This window comes from Typopeltis vanoorti, chromosome 3 (assembly GCF_054136105.1).
Source record: "Typopeltis vanoorti isolate ZY-2024b chromosome 3, IOZ_Tvanoo_1.0, whole genome shotgun sequence".
Classification (NCBI taxonomy): Eukaryota; Metazoa; Arthropoda; class Arachnida; order Uropygi; family Thelyphonidae; genus Typopeltis; species Typopeltis vanoorti.
In genome coordinates, this window is record NC_143551.1 from 127347694 (window position 1) to 127368051 (window position 20358).

The window sequence follows — 20358 nt, forward strand, 5'->3', positions numbered from 1 at the left end:
AGTATTTTTTGTCTGTAAATTGCGTGTATTCTGAAGGCCGATTTGTCTGTACGCGGGATGAAAAACCCGAGTTTTCCGAAGGGAAAAACCCTGCTACCACCGTATGAGATCGGCTAACTCACATTCAACTGAAAAAGCCCATATAAGGATTCCTCTCGCGAAGGGAGTAATGTTCAGTTGTTCTTCTAATTGCGCTATGGGGCGGCTTTAAACCGTCAATTAATATTGCATACTTGCCTGTTTATCAAGTACCTGTTTTGATAAAATGCAATAATATTTACTATACATTAATAAATGCCTCTAGAAAAAAAAAATATTATGACAATGTATAAAAGTTACTATGACGAGTGTCATGGTAACATTCACTATACACATATTTAGCCGTATGAGCTAAGATATATTTAGCATATACTGTAGTTTTCATGAAACACATTAAAGCTAACACTAAAAAATAAACGGAGTACGTGTTTGCCTAAGTTTTATTATTATTATTATTATTATTATTATTATTATTATTATTATTATTATTATTATTATTATTAATTAATTAATTAATTAATTAATTTAACACACTAAAGGTTGTAAACCTATAATGTGCCTCCGTAGCATAATTGGAAGAACATCGGTACGTTGCGCCCTTCGATTGGAAAAGGCCTAAGTTCGATCTTTATATGGACTTTTTCAATCGAAGGTGAGTTAGCCGATCTCATACGGAGGTAGGAGAGTTTTTCTCCCAGAAACTCGGTTTTTTTTTTATCCCGCATACAGATAAATCGGCCCTCGCAATTTACAGACAAAAAAATACTAGCTGTGGTGGTGGTAATGGCCAGTAGATGGCGCTGACGTTGATGATTGGTGGTAGAGGTTCGGTGTAGTGGTGGAGACGGAGAGTTGTACAATAAGTGTCCTCCCGCGATGAGTCTTCGGACCCTTTGGAGGTGTCACGAATAATAATAATAATAATAATAATAATAATAATAATAATAATAATAATAATAATAATAATAATAATAATAATAATAATAATAATATATCAGTGATATAAATGGGATAAGGATCCAGAACCCCTGCTAGAAATACAAAACATGGGATTGTTTTTAGCCATTTCAGACCTCTAATAAGCAAGTTTGTGGTGTCACACTGTGCGATAAAAATCATCCCACAGTGAAATCTAAAGACGTTTGATAAGTCATTGTTTATATATATATATATACATATATATATTAATTTTGATGTAATATAGTTTTAAATTTGATTTGAAATTTATAATAATATTAAATTATAATACTATATATGAATATTAAAGCGAACGAATGTATTTAAGACTTTATCTAAATAACGTATAATTTCCATCTATATAAATGAGAAAACATAGCTGTGGCAAGGGGAGACAAAAATATTGAGTCTCAGTATCGACTAAGACTCAGACATCAGTGAGTCCCTGCTGGTGATCTAGTTTCCCAGATTATTAAGATTTATAATCGAATAATACCCTCAGGTTTTAATAGTTTGTCTAATTACACTACAGTATTTTATTAAGGGAGATTTTGGTAAGTGAGACCCTGCTGATATTTCGTCCGCCTACCTATCATTGAATCGCGATCAAGACGTTCCATATCGCTCTATATTAATCTCAAAAAACGTCCTTCTTGCAGAAGTAATACTGATGCATTTTAATTGTTGCTTTTGTAACCTAGTCACGGTTGACCAGCCAGTAAACCCCTCTAGGTAAAGAAAACTCATTTTATAAACATTATGTAGAAATGTAGTTCACATAATCTAGCAGTGAAGTTGGTTTTTATTGTTCGTTTCTAAACACTGTTATTAGACTAGTCAGAAAATAAATTAGCCTACTTTTTAAATAATATTTAAGCTGCTGAGTAATACCTTGGTCAGTTCATGTAAAACGAAAAAAAAAAATTATGCAGGACGAATCTGAGAGAATATGTGGGTGCGCATTTTAACCTCATAGCGAATTAAACTCCGGAAATTATTAAGCACGTTCTAAAACAGATGATCAAAGATATAATATATATATATTCACCAAGTATAGATACATCTCCCAATATGAACTGGGTCACCATGGGAGTAGCAGACCCAAAAACCTCCCGCAATGGGAGAGGCCTTCACCCTGCAGTGGATAGAAAAATAGGCTGTTCATCATCATCATCATAAGCTAGACCCTAAATACCAAGCTACTCACTGAGGAGACCTCAAAAAAGGTTGAAACCGGTCTGGGTAGTTACCCCACCCATAATGCATTGCAGTATACATCTTCTAGTGAGATGTGCTTTACATTATGGGAAAATACTAAGAATAGTGATCAGAGCTTTACCCACCTTTACAATGAGTTGCCCTGGTGTTGTACCATCTTAGACTTTAACTTTGTTTCAGGCGCAAACTTAATTGTTTGCATACTTGGGATTAGGAGTTACAATAACCAAGTTTATAAAATTACTTGGTTATCCTAATATACAATATCCCCAAGTTAAAAAATTTATTACATATACATATATTACATATACATATATTATATATATATATATATATATATATATATATATACATACATATATATATATATACATATATATATATATATATACATATATACATATATATATATATACATATATATATATATATGTATGTATGTATATACATATACATACATACATATATATATATATATATATATATATATATATATACATACATACATATATATACTGTATATGTATGTATGTATGTATGTATATATATATATATATATATATATATACATACATATATATATATATATGTATATACATACATACATACATTATATATATACACATACATATATATATATATATGTTAGGATGTCGGATCACAGGATGGCGACACTGTTGTCTGCTCTAATCTCCCCACTGAAAGCATTGATTTATTGATGGCCATCACTGTCAGTGAATACTGAAAGTTGCAGATCGGCTCATTTCCACATATGAAAAGTTAAGGCTAAAGGAGGTGAGCCACCTTTCAGAATAAAAGGCATTTAGATAGGTTGCAATTCAGAAGGACGTAAATGTTTCTAAATATTTTTAAAGTGCATTTGCAGATAATTTTTTATAATATATTTATTATATATAATATAATATTTGTTATAACACAATGAATAATATAACGAATTTATTATATAATGAATCATACTGTATGCGAGGCTAAATGTTTCATGATAGCACACTACCGTGTCTATATTATATTATTTTATTTATTATATTGGTAGATCCTCTGCTACTAATGGCTCACGCAAAAATTTAAGCAATCCTCAACTTGCTGGTCAATTTTTTAGTCAAAGTCCATGTTTCACTTTCATATGTCATGACTAGAAGTATACAACTGTCGAATATTTTTCTTTTAAGACAGACCGGAATGTTTCTTTTGATTGCCTCACGGTGTTTTCCAGTGTTTCTCAGTGGCATAGTAAAGCTCAGGATAGGATTTGAATGGAGGACATTGGAAGAGGCCTTCGTCCAGCAAGCTGGACGAAGGCCTCTTTCAATGACTGAAGAAGATATATATATATATATATATATATATATATATATATATATATATATATATATATATATATATATATATATATATATATATATATATATATATATATATATATATATATATATATATATGTGTGTGTGTGTGTGTGTGTGTGTGTGTGTGTGTGTGTTAAAGATACCAAGAAATTTTATACTTAGTTTTAATCCTTTCCCCCAGTAAGCAAAACAAAGTTTTGCACGTGAAATATATTCACGTCTGAGCTACTTGTATATAGAGGCTAATAACTTCATATCACTCCTTAGTATGTATCCCATAATGCAAAGCACACCCTTTTTTTAGGAGTGTATAATGCAATGCATAATGAAAAGGGCCACCACCCACACCGGTTTCGACCTTTATTGAGGTCTCTTCAGTGGAAGCCAGACCCAGGAGAGATACCAAGTTTCTTAAGTTCTTAAAAGAACTGGGAGATGGACTGAGTCCTTGACTCTTTTCCCGTCATCTGAATGAAGAAAATCTATCTGGATGTTATTGAGTGTTACTGAGGAGCTAAACGCTCTAGTCATGGCTGGGTAACGGCAATAGCCAAGCCTCAGTTAAAACTTCATTGGCTACAGCATTGCCATTCGTTACCCTGGAAGTCCTAAAAAGGACTATTTCTGTCCTGAGTGTCCTGAATATAAATGTCCAAAACTGATACCAAGGTTACCAATAATAATACCAATAACATTACTGACAGGATGGGTGAAGCACTAGTGCTTTTCATATTCCCCTTTATCTGTAATGAGAATTGTTTGGGAGTGAGAGATTTGTGAGCAATTAAGCTCGCCCTCTGAGGGCGAGCTTAATTATTGTGTTAGCTATGATCGGTTGAGAGAAGAATAGCCTTCGGTCTTTTGTGTTCGTAGTAATCAGTCTCGTTGTAATTGACAGCTTGTACTATTAGTGGGTTTGAATGTGAACTTGACTTCACGAAGAATTTTTCTGCAAGATCACGAAGAAGGGAGGAGATGTACGGAGTGCCGGTATCTCGGTGAATCTGTGAATTTCTGACGAACCACGGTGCATCCAGGATCATCCTAAGGCATTTGTTTTGGATTCTGTAATTTTTAAATGTTTGATCTTGAAGTGTGACTCCATGCTGGTGAGGCATAGGTAATGACTGGACGTATTACCATCCGGTAAAGAAGCAATTTATTATGTAGGTTCAATTTGCTCTTACGGTTGATCAATGGGTAGAGCTGAGCTATGACTTTGGAAGATTTGGAGCGATTAAGATTGATGTGTTTGTTGAAAAGGAGTTTCTTATCCATTAATACCCCAAGATATTTGGTCTCTGATTGCCATGTGATCTTTTGACCAGAGAGCAGGATGTCTTCTTTGTTGCCGATTTTTCTTCTTGAAAACATTATGGCTGAGCTTTTGAGGGGGCTCATTTGAATCCTCCAATTGGTGAACCAGTTTGCTAGCTCATTGATACTTCCTTGGAGTCTGGTGATTGCTAGGCGAGGGCTGAGTGATCTAGCTAGAATAGCGGTGTCGTCGGCATAAAAGGCCGTAGTTGTTCTTGGATTGAGAGGAATATCTGCCATGTAAGTTGTGAAAAGTATTGGGGCCAGAAGAGAACCTTGAGGTACTCCCGCCAGAATTCTGCGCCTTGAAGAAACAATTCCGTTGAGTTTTACTTGCATGTATCTTTCATTGATATATGAATATATGAGTTTCACTAGTTTAATTGGGATATTGTTTTCAATTAGTTTGAAGATAAGGCCTTGATGCCAGACCTTATCAAAGGCCTTGGCAATATCCAAAAACAGCAGTGTGAAGGTGTTAGTTAAAACCATGAGTGATATGTTCTGTTAGTCGGTGAATTTGTTGCACCGTGTTGTGAGCTTTGCGAAACCCAAATTGCTCATTTGGGATTATTTTCTGTTGGTCCACTGCTGATTGTAGTCTTGATAGGATGACCTTTTCTGTTACTTTGCCAAGACAGGAAAGAAGACTGATGGGCCTGTAGCTTTGGGGAAGTTGTGGGTTATTGCCAGGCTTTTTCAGAGGTATAATGTCCGCGATTTTCCAATCTGTGGGAAAGTACTGGAATCTTAAAATGGAATTGGTAATATTAACTAGATGAATTATGGCTTTCCGTGGGAGTAGATTAATTATTCTGTTGGTAATGCCGTCAGGGCCGGGGGCCTTTTTATTCTTCAGATGGGAAATGATATTTATTATTTCTGTTGGTGATGTGGGGGTGATGGTTTCTGAATCATCCTTAGGCTGACTTAGTGCATTTCTAACTTTACGATGAACTTTGTGAATAAGATTGACATTTAAATTTGCGTAAGATGGGCTGCATTGATTTTACAGATTGTCAATTAGGGCTTCTACTTTTTCTTCATCTGCGTGTGCAATTCCAAGATTGGTCTTTAAAGGAGGAAGTGGTTGTCTTTTGGTACGAAGAGATTTTACGAACTTCCACATGGAGTTATCTTCTGGGTTGATTTCTTTGAGTTTGGTTTCCCATTTGGAGTTCCTGTGGATCTGGAGGGCTTCTCGAACCTGTCTGTTCAAAGTGTTTAAGGTTGCTTTGTCCTGTGGGGCTCTAGTATTGTGATATCGCTTTCTGGCCTTATTTTTGGCCCTGATCAGGTCCATTATCTCTTCTGGGATCCAGTTAGGAGCGTGGAAGACAGTGGTTTGAGTGACTGATGCTATTGCTGAGTTGATTTGCCTAGTTAAATTGTTTACAGCTTGATCTATTTCTTCTTTTTTACGAATGACAGGGGGCGGACCGATGTGGACTGGGAGAACCTTAGAGAGCTTGTCCCATGGTATGAAAGAATGATGGGGATACCAAGATTGAAATAATACAGATATCATATATATCTCATATACAAGTAGACAAAAGGTGCTTGACCTTCTTAATAAACATCTCTGGATGAGAGAAAGATGTAGAAAGTTTTTTTTTACCTTGGGTGTAAAATACGTTAAAGATACCAAGAAATTTTATTCTTGGGTTTCCTTTTCACACATATATAAATATACATGTGTATATAAATGTACTAAATATATATGTGTATATAAATGTACTAAATATATATATATATATATATATACATACAAATATATATATGTATATATATATATTAAGGATACCAAATAATTTTATAAACTTGGTTTTTTTTATAATATAATGAATTTATAAATGTAATAAATATGTATGTGTGTGTGTGTGTGTGTGTGTGTGTAGAAAGTATTTTACCTTGGGTATAATAAATGTTAATGATACCAAGCAATTTTAAACCTGGTTTTACTCCATTTTCCAAGTAAGCAAACAGACAAACAAGTCAAGTTTGCGCCTGCAAGTGTTGCAAGTCTAGCTGATCCTGCACGTAGTGCAAGACCAAGGCAACTCATGGTAAAAGTAAAATAAGCTCTGATCACTAATCTTAATATTTACCCTTAATGCAAAACACGTCTCCTAGAGGAGAGATGTATGATGCTTTGTATTAAAGGCAAGGGGGTCACTACCCAAACCGGTTTCGACCGTTATTGAGGTCTCCTTATGGTAACTTGTTCTGGTAAAATTCTTATAAGCTGTGTATTACTAAAATCTTGGTATTTCTAGCCTGGCTCCCACTGATGAGACCTCAATAAAGGTCGAAACCGGTTTGGGTAGTGGCCCCTTGCCTTTAATACAAAGCATCATACATCTCCTCCAGAAGATGTGCTTTGCATTAAGGGTAAATATTAAGATTAGTGATCAGAGCTTATTCTACTTTTTCCATGAGTTGCCTTGGTCTTGCACTACGTGCAGGATAAGCTAGGCTTGTAACACTTGCAGGCCCAAACTTGGCTTATTTGTCTGTTTGCTTACTTGGGAAATGGAGTAAAACCAGATTTAAAATTGCTTGGTATCATTAACATATATATATATATATATATATATATATATATATATATATATATATATATATACATATATATATATATATATATATATATATATATATATATATATATATATATATATATACATATATATATATATATGATCACTCGGAGATCGAGTGATCCATCCATCGGGCATCGACGATCTGCCCTCTGTCAATAGAGTATATAAGCCTGTGTAGCTCAGTGGATGTGGCGTTTGCACACCACCGCGCTGGGCCGCACGAAGGAAGTCTTGGTTTCGAGTCTAGTCGGCGACTAGAGGAAATTTTTCTAAGCCTTTTTTCGACCGGTTCCCGAGTTAGTCGATCTCTGGCATGGGCAAGCAGGTTTTTCCTCCCGGAAACTCGGGTTTTTCGTCCTGTAAACTCAAGAAAATCGACCGTAGAACCCACATTATTTCAGACATTAATATATTGTGTTAGGGTTAGAGACCACGAGATGGCGGCACATTTGAGCCGTCTCTCGTCACTGCGTACCGCTTAATTAGTGATAGCCTTGGGCCATCTGTCTCTGATTGGGTACCAGTGGAGATTGAATTGCCCACTCAGTCTCCAAAAGTTAGATAGGGCTAAATGGCCTCGCCTACTCCCGTATATACGGGAATAAAAAGGCGTTAGCTGATTTTTTTTTTTTTTATATATATATACATATTTAGTTCGTCCAACTGAAGACACCCCCAGGCCATCACTAGCTTGTACAGTTGCGACCTGACATGAAGATCCATTGCTTTATGGGATTAGCGCCATATCCTCAGTCTCCCATCGGCTCTATGAAGTTTAAATCGTGATTCATCACGCCAGGCTACACGTCGCCAATTTTCCATCGTCCAGTTTCGATGTTCTCTAGCCCAGGCCAGGCGTTCAGTCCAGTGTCGTGCTATTAAAAATGGGACTTTCTAGGTCTGCGGCTTCCGAAGCCGAGACAGTGAAGTGAATGTTGCACGGTCCTTGCACTGACTTTCCGACTGGAACCCTCGTTCAGATGGGAGGAGATTTGTGATAATGTCTGGCCTCTATCGGTCCGTAGGATGCGAGTCAGACGGCAAAGCCCACGATCATTCAAGGCTGGTTGCCCTTTGCAGTTTTTCCAGGTACTTGATTTTTTGCCGAAATTTTCATATTCCTGGAACACTCTGGAAACTGGCGTACGAGAAAATCCAAGTTCGCTGACAATTTCGGAGATCGAGTGATCCATCCATCGGGCATCGACGATCTGCCCTCTGTCAAATGTATCTGAAATCCCGCGCTTTTTCTATTACGCTTCTCACGATAAATCCTTGAGAAAGCCCACTCTGACAGCTAAGTATAATCACAGTTTTGGCCACGCATGCGTGCAAATGCGGGAGTTGCGGTACAGAATTTGCACAGCGTTTCCTATCCCTGATTCAATGGCACTTCAGTGTATTATAATAATAATAATAATAATAATAATAATAATAATAATAATAATAATAATAATAATAATAATAATAATAATAATAATCCTTGGCCTGACCCACGGTATTAATGCACTATAAGTGTACAGTCTGGTAGAAATCATGTTAAAAATACATATAGAGATTTTTTTTTTGCAAAAAAATTTTTTTAGAAAAAAAATCCAGAAAAACAGTCATAACATGATTGCAATTAGAAAGCGTCATTTTATCGATATATTGCGATTTAGTTATTAAAGTGGAATCACATAATATACACTGCTTAGAAAGAAGTCTCAACCGATGCCATAGTGTGAGGAACAAAAACCATGGCGCTTCACCTTAATAAGATGTAGAACCTCCTTCCGTACGCTTGCAGAAAGTATGTCCCGATTTATTCTTTTCTGCAAGCGTACGATAGCGATCAAGGGGAATTTGGACCCATTTCTCCTCTCACAACTACCTCCCCCTCAGCATCATAGCTACGCCACTGATGGTGTTATGTAATAATAATAATAATAAAACCTAATTGCATCTAAGCACAAACATTCAAATACTGAATTTTTTATCATTTGTTTGTTGTTGTTCTTTTAATTATAATATTATTATTTAGTTTTTATAATTATTGTAAATATAATTAATTGAATTGTTTAATTAAATATAATTAAATTAAATTTCCAGGCTTTAGCCGAGTGATTAGCTTCTTTTCTGTGCAGTCTGTAGACCATAAGTCTGAATCTCACTGTCGCGTGGATGTTTGTGAATGTCTTTAAGTAGAGTTGAATTTTTCACTCAGTGTGAGACTGAGTGATAAAATTTTGGAGGACTGAACTCTCATGAAAAGGTTTCATGTTTGGTCTTTAAAGGTATGTTTATCTCTAAGCATCCGCCAACACATGGTATTAATCTACGATAAGCTTACAGCCTATTGTAAGTGGAATGCTTACGCTGTGTTGTATATAAAAAAATGCTGTTATTATATTTCAAAATGGTATTACATATTCAGTAAAATCGTGACATTACTTAAATAACAAAAAATACATTAATAAAATACACTTTAAGCTGTATATTTTATCAAGAATAAATCACTTGTTTTAATTTTCATTACCTGGATCCACTTGAGTTGTCCCTGTTCAAGATAGCCATGGATTATGAACTTTATTGGAATCTTTTCTTGAAAATTGACGTCCATGAAAGTAAAGTTGTTTTCGGGTACAAGTCTTTTAAAGGAGTTGGGAGTTGCACGAGTCTTCAGCAAAAATTTGATATCTAATACATCAGGATGAAGTGGGAAAAGATTGACTGGACGGTAAATAGAAAGAAATGGTTCTCCAATTGTAAAACATCCCCATTTACCATAACATCTTTTTAAAAGAAGGTCTGAAAAATGAATATTTAGTTTTATAAAATAATTATTAGCAAAAACAAAATCAGCGAGGACAAAAAAAAACAAAAAAAACATTGAAAATAAATAAATAGAATAATCTACAAGTAAATTTATTAACTAGAATAAAATGAATACTTAGCTTTTTTTTTATTTTTGTACATTACGTTTTGCTATGTTTGTGATAGTTACGTGCATCGTTATTTATTGCAAATATTAAATTTTTGCTAATAACTACGTAGCTATCACAAAAACATTTTTTTTTTCTATCTTAGTAATATACATGATGTACAAGAAAAATCTATAATCAAGAAATGAATCTAAACATTGCATATACTATTTATACATAAATCATGATATCAAATATGCTTTATGTATAATCGCGATATTTATACATGAATAAATCACGATATTAATTCATCTACACCATATTTTTTACATGAAGTGTTCAGTTGAGATAACTGCTCGCGAATAATTCGAATTTCCGAAAACTCGTGTTGACTAATTTAAATATTGTTCGAAATGCATTTTACAACGTTCCTCGTTTGTTTATCTGTATTTAACTGGCTGAATTTTCCAGCCATTGATAAATACAAGTCCATTTCTTTCAACATTACAGATCCTCTTAAATCTACGCTAAACGGTGTTTCCCAAATTGAATCAAATTTCTGACCGTGTAATTTAAATTGCTACATGCATTACAGTATTTGTGTTTATTATAGAAGCAGGGTGACCACCGAGCAAAAATATTTTGTACCAACTTATGCAGGAAAAAGGTACTGGATCTGAAAAAAAAAAAAAAAAAGTACTAAATTTTTATTTGCTTTGTTTCACTCTTTAGGTATTTTACGATATTATTACCTTATTACCATGGTGAACTCAATGTAAAACTGTTAAATTAACACATGTACGACAAATATGAAAAGAAAAAAAAGTCAAACTCACCTCACTGTAGTCATCTATAAGTCCAAGAGCTGCAGTTGTCAATCATCATAACAGAAGTCCCAGTTGTAACTCTGGCACTTAACACGTGTATTAATTTACTATATAATTTTCGACGTTTAAAATAATGTAACATTAAATTTTCAGTTATTTAATATGCTATTTACATATATACATGGGGGTTCTCACTCACAAGAAAAACACTGCAAGTATTTATTCATTATTTTTAACAGATTTTGCTAAATTAATTAACTATTCGAAAATAGTAAAATCTGTAGCTGACGAATGTTTCAATTTTTCTTTTGTCAAAAGGAGTCCATTCATCAAGGGAGTTTGGAGTTGATTTCTTATTTATTGTCACTGCTGAAAATATTCTTTCAGTTACTGCTGATGAATGGGAGGCACAGTACAGCTTTAATTAATGTCTAAATTAGGAATCATTTGTTCTCCTACAGCATTTTTCATTTCAAACTTAATTCCTAAATACTATGAATTATTGACTTTTTTCAATGTTTGTACAGTCATCAATAGTTGCCATTCTCTATGAAGCTCTTCATAACGCCCCTAATATACATTTTCTACGTCTAAAAACTGACCATTGTCGACTGGATTTATCTTTTCAATGGGCTGCAAAGTATGCTGTGCGTCAATAAAAAGTGGTCACTCATATTAAAATATTTATTTATTTATATATATATATATATATTTTTTTTTACTTGTTTTCATTGTTGTAACGATCTTATAACGCACGAGAAGTGTTTGAATAGCGAAGAATATATTTTCATTAGTTAATACCAGTCGGATTGCGTGAGAATAGGATCCGGGGAAAGAGAAGCTTAGCGAACAGTGAGAGGGAGGAGGGGGGGGGGGAAGAAAAATCATGAATGATTTCATGAAAATCTTGTGTCGCTGAATGGGACTAATGGGGAGGTGGGAGAAAAGAAAAATATTAAACTCATATGTCTAACTCTCATATTGTTGTTATTATTATTCGGAAGGAAAAAAGTACTAGATCTGGTGAACGTACTAGAACACTAAAAATTTATAAAAAAATACTAGTCTAGTACGAAAGTACTAGATGTGGTCAACCCTGTATAGAAGCATTTATATTATTACATTAAAATCAGGGACGGCTCGTGCATAGCCACTGCGGAACTGCAGCAAACCCCCAATTTTTATTGATATATAAATATATTTATTAATTTATTTATATTTGCTTGTAATATTTAATTTTATCAACAATCCTATACAATTCTCTTATTTTGTATAAAAAATAATAAAAATCCATCTTGTAGCACTTAGGAGGGCGAAGAACGCTAGAAGCACTGCGTTTACCACGGTGTCATATTGCTACGCGCGCAAGCATATGCACGTCATTGTGAGATGCGGGCTATTAGCGTAATGCGGCACTGCCCGTCGCGCAGTTCCACTGTTGTTTATATGCAGTTTGCGCCAGTAGTAGTGTTCGTAGTGCTTATCATGTTTACTCCGTCTCTTTAAATATTTGGACATTACAATTAAAGACATAACATTTGTTATAGTTTTTATTTCAGAACATTATTGGGGTTATGATAATGGATTTTAAGTAATTTTGAATTATACTAAACTATAATTTTATCGATTATAAACAATATTTTTTCATGAAACAAAACAAGAAGAATATATTTTATTTTTAAGTAATTTTGAATTATACCAAACTGTATAATTTTATCGATAATAAACAATATTTTTTCTTGTTTAATTTTTTTTTAAAATTTTTACCATAATTGTAATATTTTATCCAAACACGTATATACACTGTATTTACAGTGTGTATGTATATTTCGAAAGTTGCAGCACCCCCATGATTTCAAGCCACGAGCCGCCACTGATTATAATGTAAAATAAATTAGCAAATTGGGAACAATATCTTGAGGTGAAAGATGTATAAAGCATGAATTTCTCGCCTAGTGAGTAGTGCATCTGCATCAGTTCTCTAGTTAGTAGTCTATGGGGTTTAAAATCTCACGGTGGAAATTGAAGTTTGTGAAAGTTTTTAGGTCGTAGACGAATTTCATCGCTCAAATGCCAGTTGCAAATAATAATAGTGGAAAGTCAAAATTAATTGTTTTAATTTATACAACCAGTTAAGTAATTTGTGTTTTTATGCTACTACAAAGTTCCTTTAGGAACTTTGTAGTAGCATAAACTTGTTTTAACAATTGCTAAAATATATTTTATGTTATTGTTGCGAAGCCTGCTTACAAAGACAACAGAGCAATGAGGCCGGTAATACGTTGACACAATTCGCTGTGTTCTCAATGAATATTTGGGTGAGGTATAAGGGCGTTAAAACATTAAAATCATAAATTATCCTGTTAAACTGTGTGATGACGAAAATGTCCACATAATAAAGAGGAAGTAAACAAGACTCGTAATGATAAAACTGTGTGAATCTAATAAATAAGGGTATTCAGTATAATGAAGAGGATATGGAATGTCCGGTCAATGAATTAATTGCTTCTTTCGAAATAGCGAATGCATTCATTTTATGCAAAAAAAAAAAAGCCCGAATTTTATATAAACAAGTGTCATTTTTCCAAGTGATAGATATTCGGGAAAATATTTAAGGATTTTTAAACAAGTAGAGAGTGAGGCGTAAGGTGTAAATTTCTCAAATGGAGAATGAATGAAATCGGCTGACATTTATTTGTGGGTGTTTTATCTGTTTAATGGGTGCAATGACAGGTATGATAGACATTGCGTGGATAGTTTGGGTCTCCCGTGATGAGTCTTCAGGTTCCATGGAGGGGCCCGTAAAACAACAACAACAACATCGACAATATACATTCACTTTTTGTTACACTCGCTATTCTTGTCAAGTTTGTTATGAAGGATTTATCCAAAAATAGTACTCGAATAAATACACAGCGTATTACTTCATCCCTATGATGAACTGCGAAGGTTCATCATAGGGATGCATATCGAAGCATCTCTGCGAGCGTGAAGTACACTTTCCTTACTGCTTATCCAGAGCATTTGAACAGCATTCCGTATAACTTCGTTCAAAGTTCATTGTGACATGAAAACTGCATTTGTATTATGGAAATGCTTCAAATAGGGCTTAATCATAAGAAGCTGGTGGAAGCCACATGGTGTAAAGTACGATGAGCAAAGAGAATATAGGAAGTATGTCACCTCATGCTGGGATACGAAGCGGATATTTATGACAGAGAGCATTAACATGCTGCTGATGTCGCTGACTGTAGAAACACATTGAGAAGTGTATTTTACACATCAAATAGGGAATGTGCTCGATGGTTTTCAGAAAACCAAGACGGGTGTTTGGTCGTTCAGAAATGAAACTGACTGCACTATCATACTCCTGTTTCATCTCTTCGATGATGGTTTTGATCATATGGACCGAGTCCCTATCTTTAGCTGTTTCTTCTTTGGTATATGTTAATTGGCGAGTATGTCGTTGGATATTTATCCTAACCTTGCTATCTTCAGATCTATCCCCAATTTAAGATTCTCTTTTGAGGAAGTTTTCTGTCTAGTTTCTAAATATTTCTCCTAAATCCAGGTTTTTAATTATCCCTCGCAGATATAGGTCCCTGATCTCTTAAACTTGACTCAGTTAATCCCTCGCATTAAAGCCACTTGTTAAGGTTCCATTGGTCACCCCGATGTCGTGATTGCTGTATATTCTCAGAAGTATCGCTCGGAAGGAAAAATCCAAGCTTCCAGGAGTAATAATAATAATGTATGAGACTGGATAACTCACCTTCAATTAAAAAAAGACTTTTTATTTCAAATAAACATTCTTCACGTCATCAACGAGATTCAATCCAAGATGTTTTCTGACAAAATAGCACAATGTTATTCTTCCTCCTAGGGATACGTTTTTATCAGCGTTTTTGTCCTTTGACAGGGATTTTACTAAGAGCGATAAAAGAAGCTTCATGCTTACTATGCAATACATTTAACATTTTCCTATGTGAATCCCATCATAGCACAGATTAATTGCAATCGATCTTCAAAGATCAAGAAAGAAATGGGTCTTCAAAGAGCTCATCTTCACATCTTGTTGATATCCATCAGAGAATACTTACAGATGCCTAATAATTGATTTCTGTTTAAATAGCCTATACCAGTTATTAAGGCACTAAATATTATGTTAATGGAAAAGCTGGAGAGTGGCAACTTATATCGAGGGGAAATACAGAATTGGGTGCAATAACAAAACTTATAATTCAGGGTATGTTTTTACTTTGTTATTTTAAAATTTGTTCACTTGGAAGTTGTTGTATCGATCAAAATAAGCAGATACTTCTGGGTAATGAAACAGTAAAGAAATAAAAACAAATGAACATAGTGAGTGCGAAAAAAAAATTAACAGAACTGACTACAGCGAGAAAATAATCAAATATAAATTGTTGTACTGCAATGGAGCGTGTGTGTGGTAAAGCAAACAGTAATCAATTACATAGACCTTTCTACAAATTCTAAAGATGCAATTTTAGTGGATTATTTTAATGATATTTTATAACATTTTAATGGAAAAAAAATTCTGAAGGTTACCTTGATCAGAGGGTGGTCTTGAGGTTGTTATCTCTTCCGGTTCCGCATTCAATGCTAACTGTGCCTTAGTTAGACAAACGAAGAGCACGAGGTATGAGTTCATGACAACACGTGTTGGTCGACTTCACACAGTTGCAACAGCAGCAACCAACTGACTTTCCGCTGAATAGGTCAGAAAACTGGGAGAGTTACCTGGATGAAAACCTTCACGCTTAGGTTTCAAGTACAGTACTTGTTCACGCTACAATATACTCTGCTCACTAGTGCAGTATAATATCATTGGCGCATGCGTCATGGCCCGAGTTCAAGTCAAGCAATTCACGCTACGATATTCCAGTAATAATACAGTGCAGCAGAGAAAAACGAACCGCAAAATGACTTTTGGAAGTCTTTTTATGATCAATTACACTTTTGAGTTTTCCTTACTTCAGCAAGGAAATTCAGCAGGTGACACTTGCTGATCGCTCAGTGTGACCTAACACTATTTGGAGTCCCACAGATATGCTAAAAACATGCAACATCACTTACGAAATAATAAATTACAGCACATATTTTCACTTTTTTTTTTTTTTTTTTGTGGATCCTTTTAAATTAGAAGAGCGAGCGCTGGGAATTTTTCACACATAATCTCACACATTCATAATCACCTAATGAAGATAAAAGAATTGAAACGGATACGACATTAACTTAAACTATTTATCTGTTTAAACAATGAAACCATCGTTTCTTTTTCAAAAGATCGCCATTTTCGCTACCCTAGGTGGATTTGAATCCTATTATGACAGTAAAAGTTCTTAGGTGGCAGGCAATTTTCATTACCCGGTGTGATTCCACCACAGCTTACTGAAGGCCTGAAGTGGCTTGAAAAAGTGTCGTGTTTGGTCTCTACAGCAGGGGACCAAATCATCTAACCTTTAGCCTATTCCCACCGTGGTACTATTTGCCATAGTCTGATTACAAACTGAAGTGGGTGAGAATGTCATAAAAAAGCAAAGAAAAAACAAAGTAAAGAGTGATATATCTTCCTCCTTTTCTGTCTTTTTTTTTTTTAAATAGACAGTAAAGGGACACAATGAATTTATTAATATTATCATAACGAACAGAATATACTTTTGTATTTCTGCTATGTGTACTGAAATGATGGCGTCTGTAGTGGATGACGTCACGGGAAAAGCCTTGACAATGCAGCTGGTTTTTGTCACTTCGTTAATAGTCACCCTACTGTTGTTAAAAATAAGTGCACTGGCTTTTTTTTTTTTATTTCATTGGCCGGGAATCTTAATCGTTCTCCTTCAGTGACAATGCTCTGCCGTTTTTGAACATGTGAATTCGTGTCACTTTGCTGGAACTTGTAGAAGCCAAGTCTTTGATTTCTGAATCTGTTATACCTTCACGTCGCAAAAACGGAATCACTGCGCATTCTTCTCTGGTGTATGAAGTCTATGGATCAGACATCTACATGCAAATAAGTCATCGAGACAACTGAATCCTCAAGTTAGATATTTCACTTAACCAACGAATTTTCATGTTTGCAGCTGTGTCCGTATTAAGTATCGAACTGATTAAAAAAAAAAAAATCATTGTGAATATTTTCTGACTTACTTTTGTGTATTACGATACGATATGCCAAATACACGGAGGAAAGTGAATAAACCCTCACACAGAAAACTACCGGGTATGTCATCCTTGATGGCATCTCGCCTTTAATATTACATCGCAGAGTGGAAGTGATCAATTTTACCTCCACCTAAACTGTTTACTTTTCTCTTTCACTGTGTTATTCCGACGTTTAAACTCGACTGCAATCATAAAGAGTATAATCAAAAAGCACCGAGACTGACTTTACTTTATCAGTAAATCTCATTGATTCTCCGGTGGTTTTCTCCGAAGATGCATCACATTACAAGTCATTGTATTGTTACCGAACACGTGTCATTTGATATACAAAGAACTATGGCACACAAAGAACTATTAGATTTCTTTAAGTTTAATTATTCCATTAATTTAAATTTTTCGAAACGCTAAAAATTAATTCCAGAAAGTGTCCTTTCCCCCAAGCTCATAGTTAAGAATTAGTAAAGAACTTATTTCGAAATAAGACTGATTGACGGTTGAGAGGATTTCGTTATATCCAACTCAGGTAGAAATATTAGATTTACTTAATTGTACGACTACAATAAATATTATTTATAAATAATGTAATAAACTTCGTTGAATTAGTTAATAATACGGGAGGGAAAAAAAATCTTTCTTTCTTCTCTATATTTATGTATATCTCGATAGATCCGGATATACTTTTTCTGCGTGGACTCTAATTTTTCTTTTACGCTACCGCCAATGTATGTTGTAGGTTTCTACCTTTTCGTGGCTATCATTAAAAAAAAAAAAAAGATACTTTTCCTAATTTAAATATAATTATTTCGCATTATACGTTATTTGAAACTGAAAAGTCTTTGGTTATTTCGCTGAATCTCTCCTAAAATTATTGAGTTTGGAGAATTTGAAATGACTTATGTACTTTGCATATTTTGCTAAATAATTTTTCTCTTTTCCATCATCTTAATTCAGCACTAAGACTAAATATAGGTACGAATCACTTGTACTGGTGACCCAATAATCGAGGTGTTTGTCCTCATAGCCCACTTGAGGAATTCCCCCCCCCCCTCTCTCGTGTTGTGCACGAGTCTTTCACTAGAGGCGATAAGGGGGTTATTATACCAGGTGAGTAGCTGCGATAAATTTATCTTAAACAGCATGTTGAGATGAGAAAGTACACTACGAGGCAATTAGTAATCGGTAATTGCATTTCCATTCTCTCCTGCTGAGGCAGATCCAGGGAATGGAAGAATGCAGCTCTTCCCAAGAAATCGGAGGGAAAAAAATATCATGAATCGAAATCAAATAATAGAAATCAATAATAAATAAATAAAACTGTTTTTATGACGTTTTAAATTATAAGATAAATTAAACATCGAAAATTAATAAAAACCTAACTGAAAATTTGAATTATATTAATAAAATATAGGAATGTAATAAAAAGAACAAAAAAAAATCTCCTTTCAACTATTTTTCATTGCCCTTTCTTAATATTTGCCAATCGCCACCCTTAAAATTAAAGTCTGAATCACCGCTGTCCCTATAGCGGCAATACTCCCACCAGTAGGGCACTCAAGATTTAATCTTGGGGGGGGGGGAGGCGAGTTGAGTAGACGATTTGAGAATACACACTCTGCATCGCATACGACCTATGACTTGAGCACTGCAATGATCGCTAATTCATAAGTAGTATAGAAATAGAAGACACGACACAACATAAATAATAATAAAAAAAGAATTTTAATTAGGAAAAGATTTTTGGAAAATTTTCTAGTGGTTTTTCTTTTTTCTTAGGGGGATCAGTGCCCCCTTCCCCCCATCTGGGTGCGCCACTGACTCCCACTACTCTCTGTTGCACAGGGTGAAGAGTACTGTTTAGTTTTTTATAGACAAAAAACAGAAAATCTAAATAATCATCTTCTTTAGCCATTTCGCGTTATTCTTTCATTTATGCATAAATGACGTACAACGTTTATATATATATATATATATATATATATATATATATATATATATATATATATATATATATATATATATATATATATATATATATATATATATATATATATATATATATATATATACGTAGGCTGTTCAATAAGTAATAAGACTATATTTATACAGAAAACAGATTACCTTTAATCGTCATCATTTACATGGTCTTTTTCGAAGTAACTACCGTGAGACGCGATGCATTTGTCCCAACGTTGCGTCCACTTCTTAAACACATGTGAAAATCCGTTTTTTTAAAGTTCTTTCAAACCGCCTCAGCAGCTTTTACACATGCTTTGTTGCTTTCGAAATGGCGGCCTCTTAGTGGTTTCTTGAGCTGAGGAAACAGCCAGAAATCGCACGGTGCGAGATCAGGACTGTATAGAGGGTGTGGTAGGATATCTGTGTTGTTCTTCTGCAAAACGTCCACTACACAACCAGCAATATGTGGCCTTGCATTATCGTGGTGCAATAAGAAGCCATTCTTCAGCAATGGACGCTTCCTTTTGACGTGCTTGATGATAATCGCTGCTGTGTTGATCATTGTCTCTGTGATGGACGTTGACGGTCTTCCCTCACTTTCAAGATCTTCCACATTTTGCCTTCCTTCCTTAAAAGTTTTATGCCAGGGGAAAAACACTTGCCCTCTACATTGCTTCATCGTGGAAAGCTTCGTGTATCATGTTAAAAGTATCCGATGCCGATTTTTGCAAACGCACACAAAATTTAATCGCATAACGCTGTTCCAAGGACGCTTCCATTTCGAAGGTTGGTCGCGCCTCATAGGCACGCCGAAACAAGCTCGCGTTTAGTCACGTGACACTCTGTCACATCAGCCCGTATACGCCATCTATCAATCTCTTTTGTTAATACAGACAGCAACATTTCTTTATTCCACAGAAATTAATATTGTGACGAGTGGTTTCGCCACAGTAAAATTAGTCTTATTACTTATTGAACAGCCCACGTA

General features: G+C 34.7%; 1 protein-coding gene across 1 annotated transcript in view; it reads right to left on the reverse strand.

Annotated features, from left to right (window-relative positions):
- The window catches only part of LOC150108546 (inactive pancreatic lipase-related protein 1-like), a 33807-nt gene extending 16314 nt beyond the window's left edge, over positions 1–17493 (reverse strand). The window contains exons 1-2 of the mRNA XM_090390487.1: positions 17400–17493; positions 10017–10288 (exon numbers count right to left, since the gene is read on the reverse strand). Coding sequence (XP_090246613.1) covers positions 10017–10288; positions 17400–17493 — 366 coding nt within the window. The remainder of the gene's footprint in view (positions 1–10016; positions 10289–17399) is intronic.
- Between the last annotated feature and the right edge of the window lie 2865 nt (positions 17494–20358).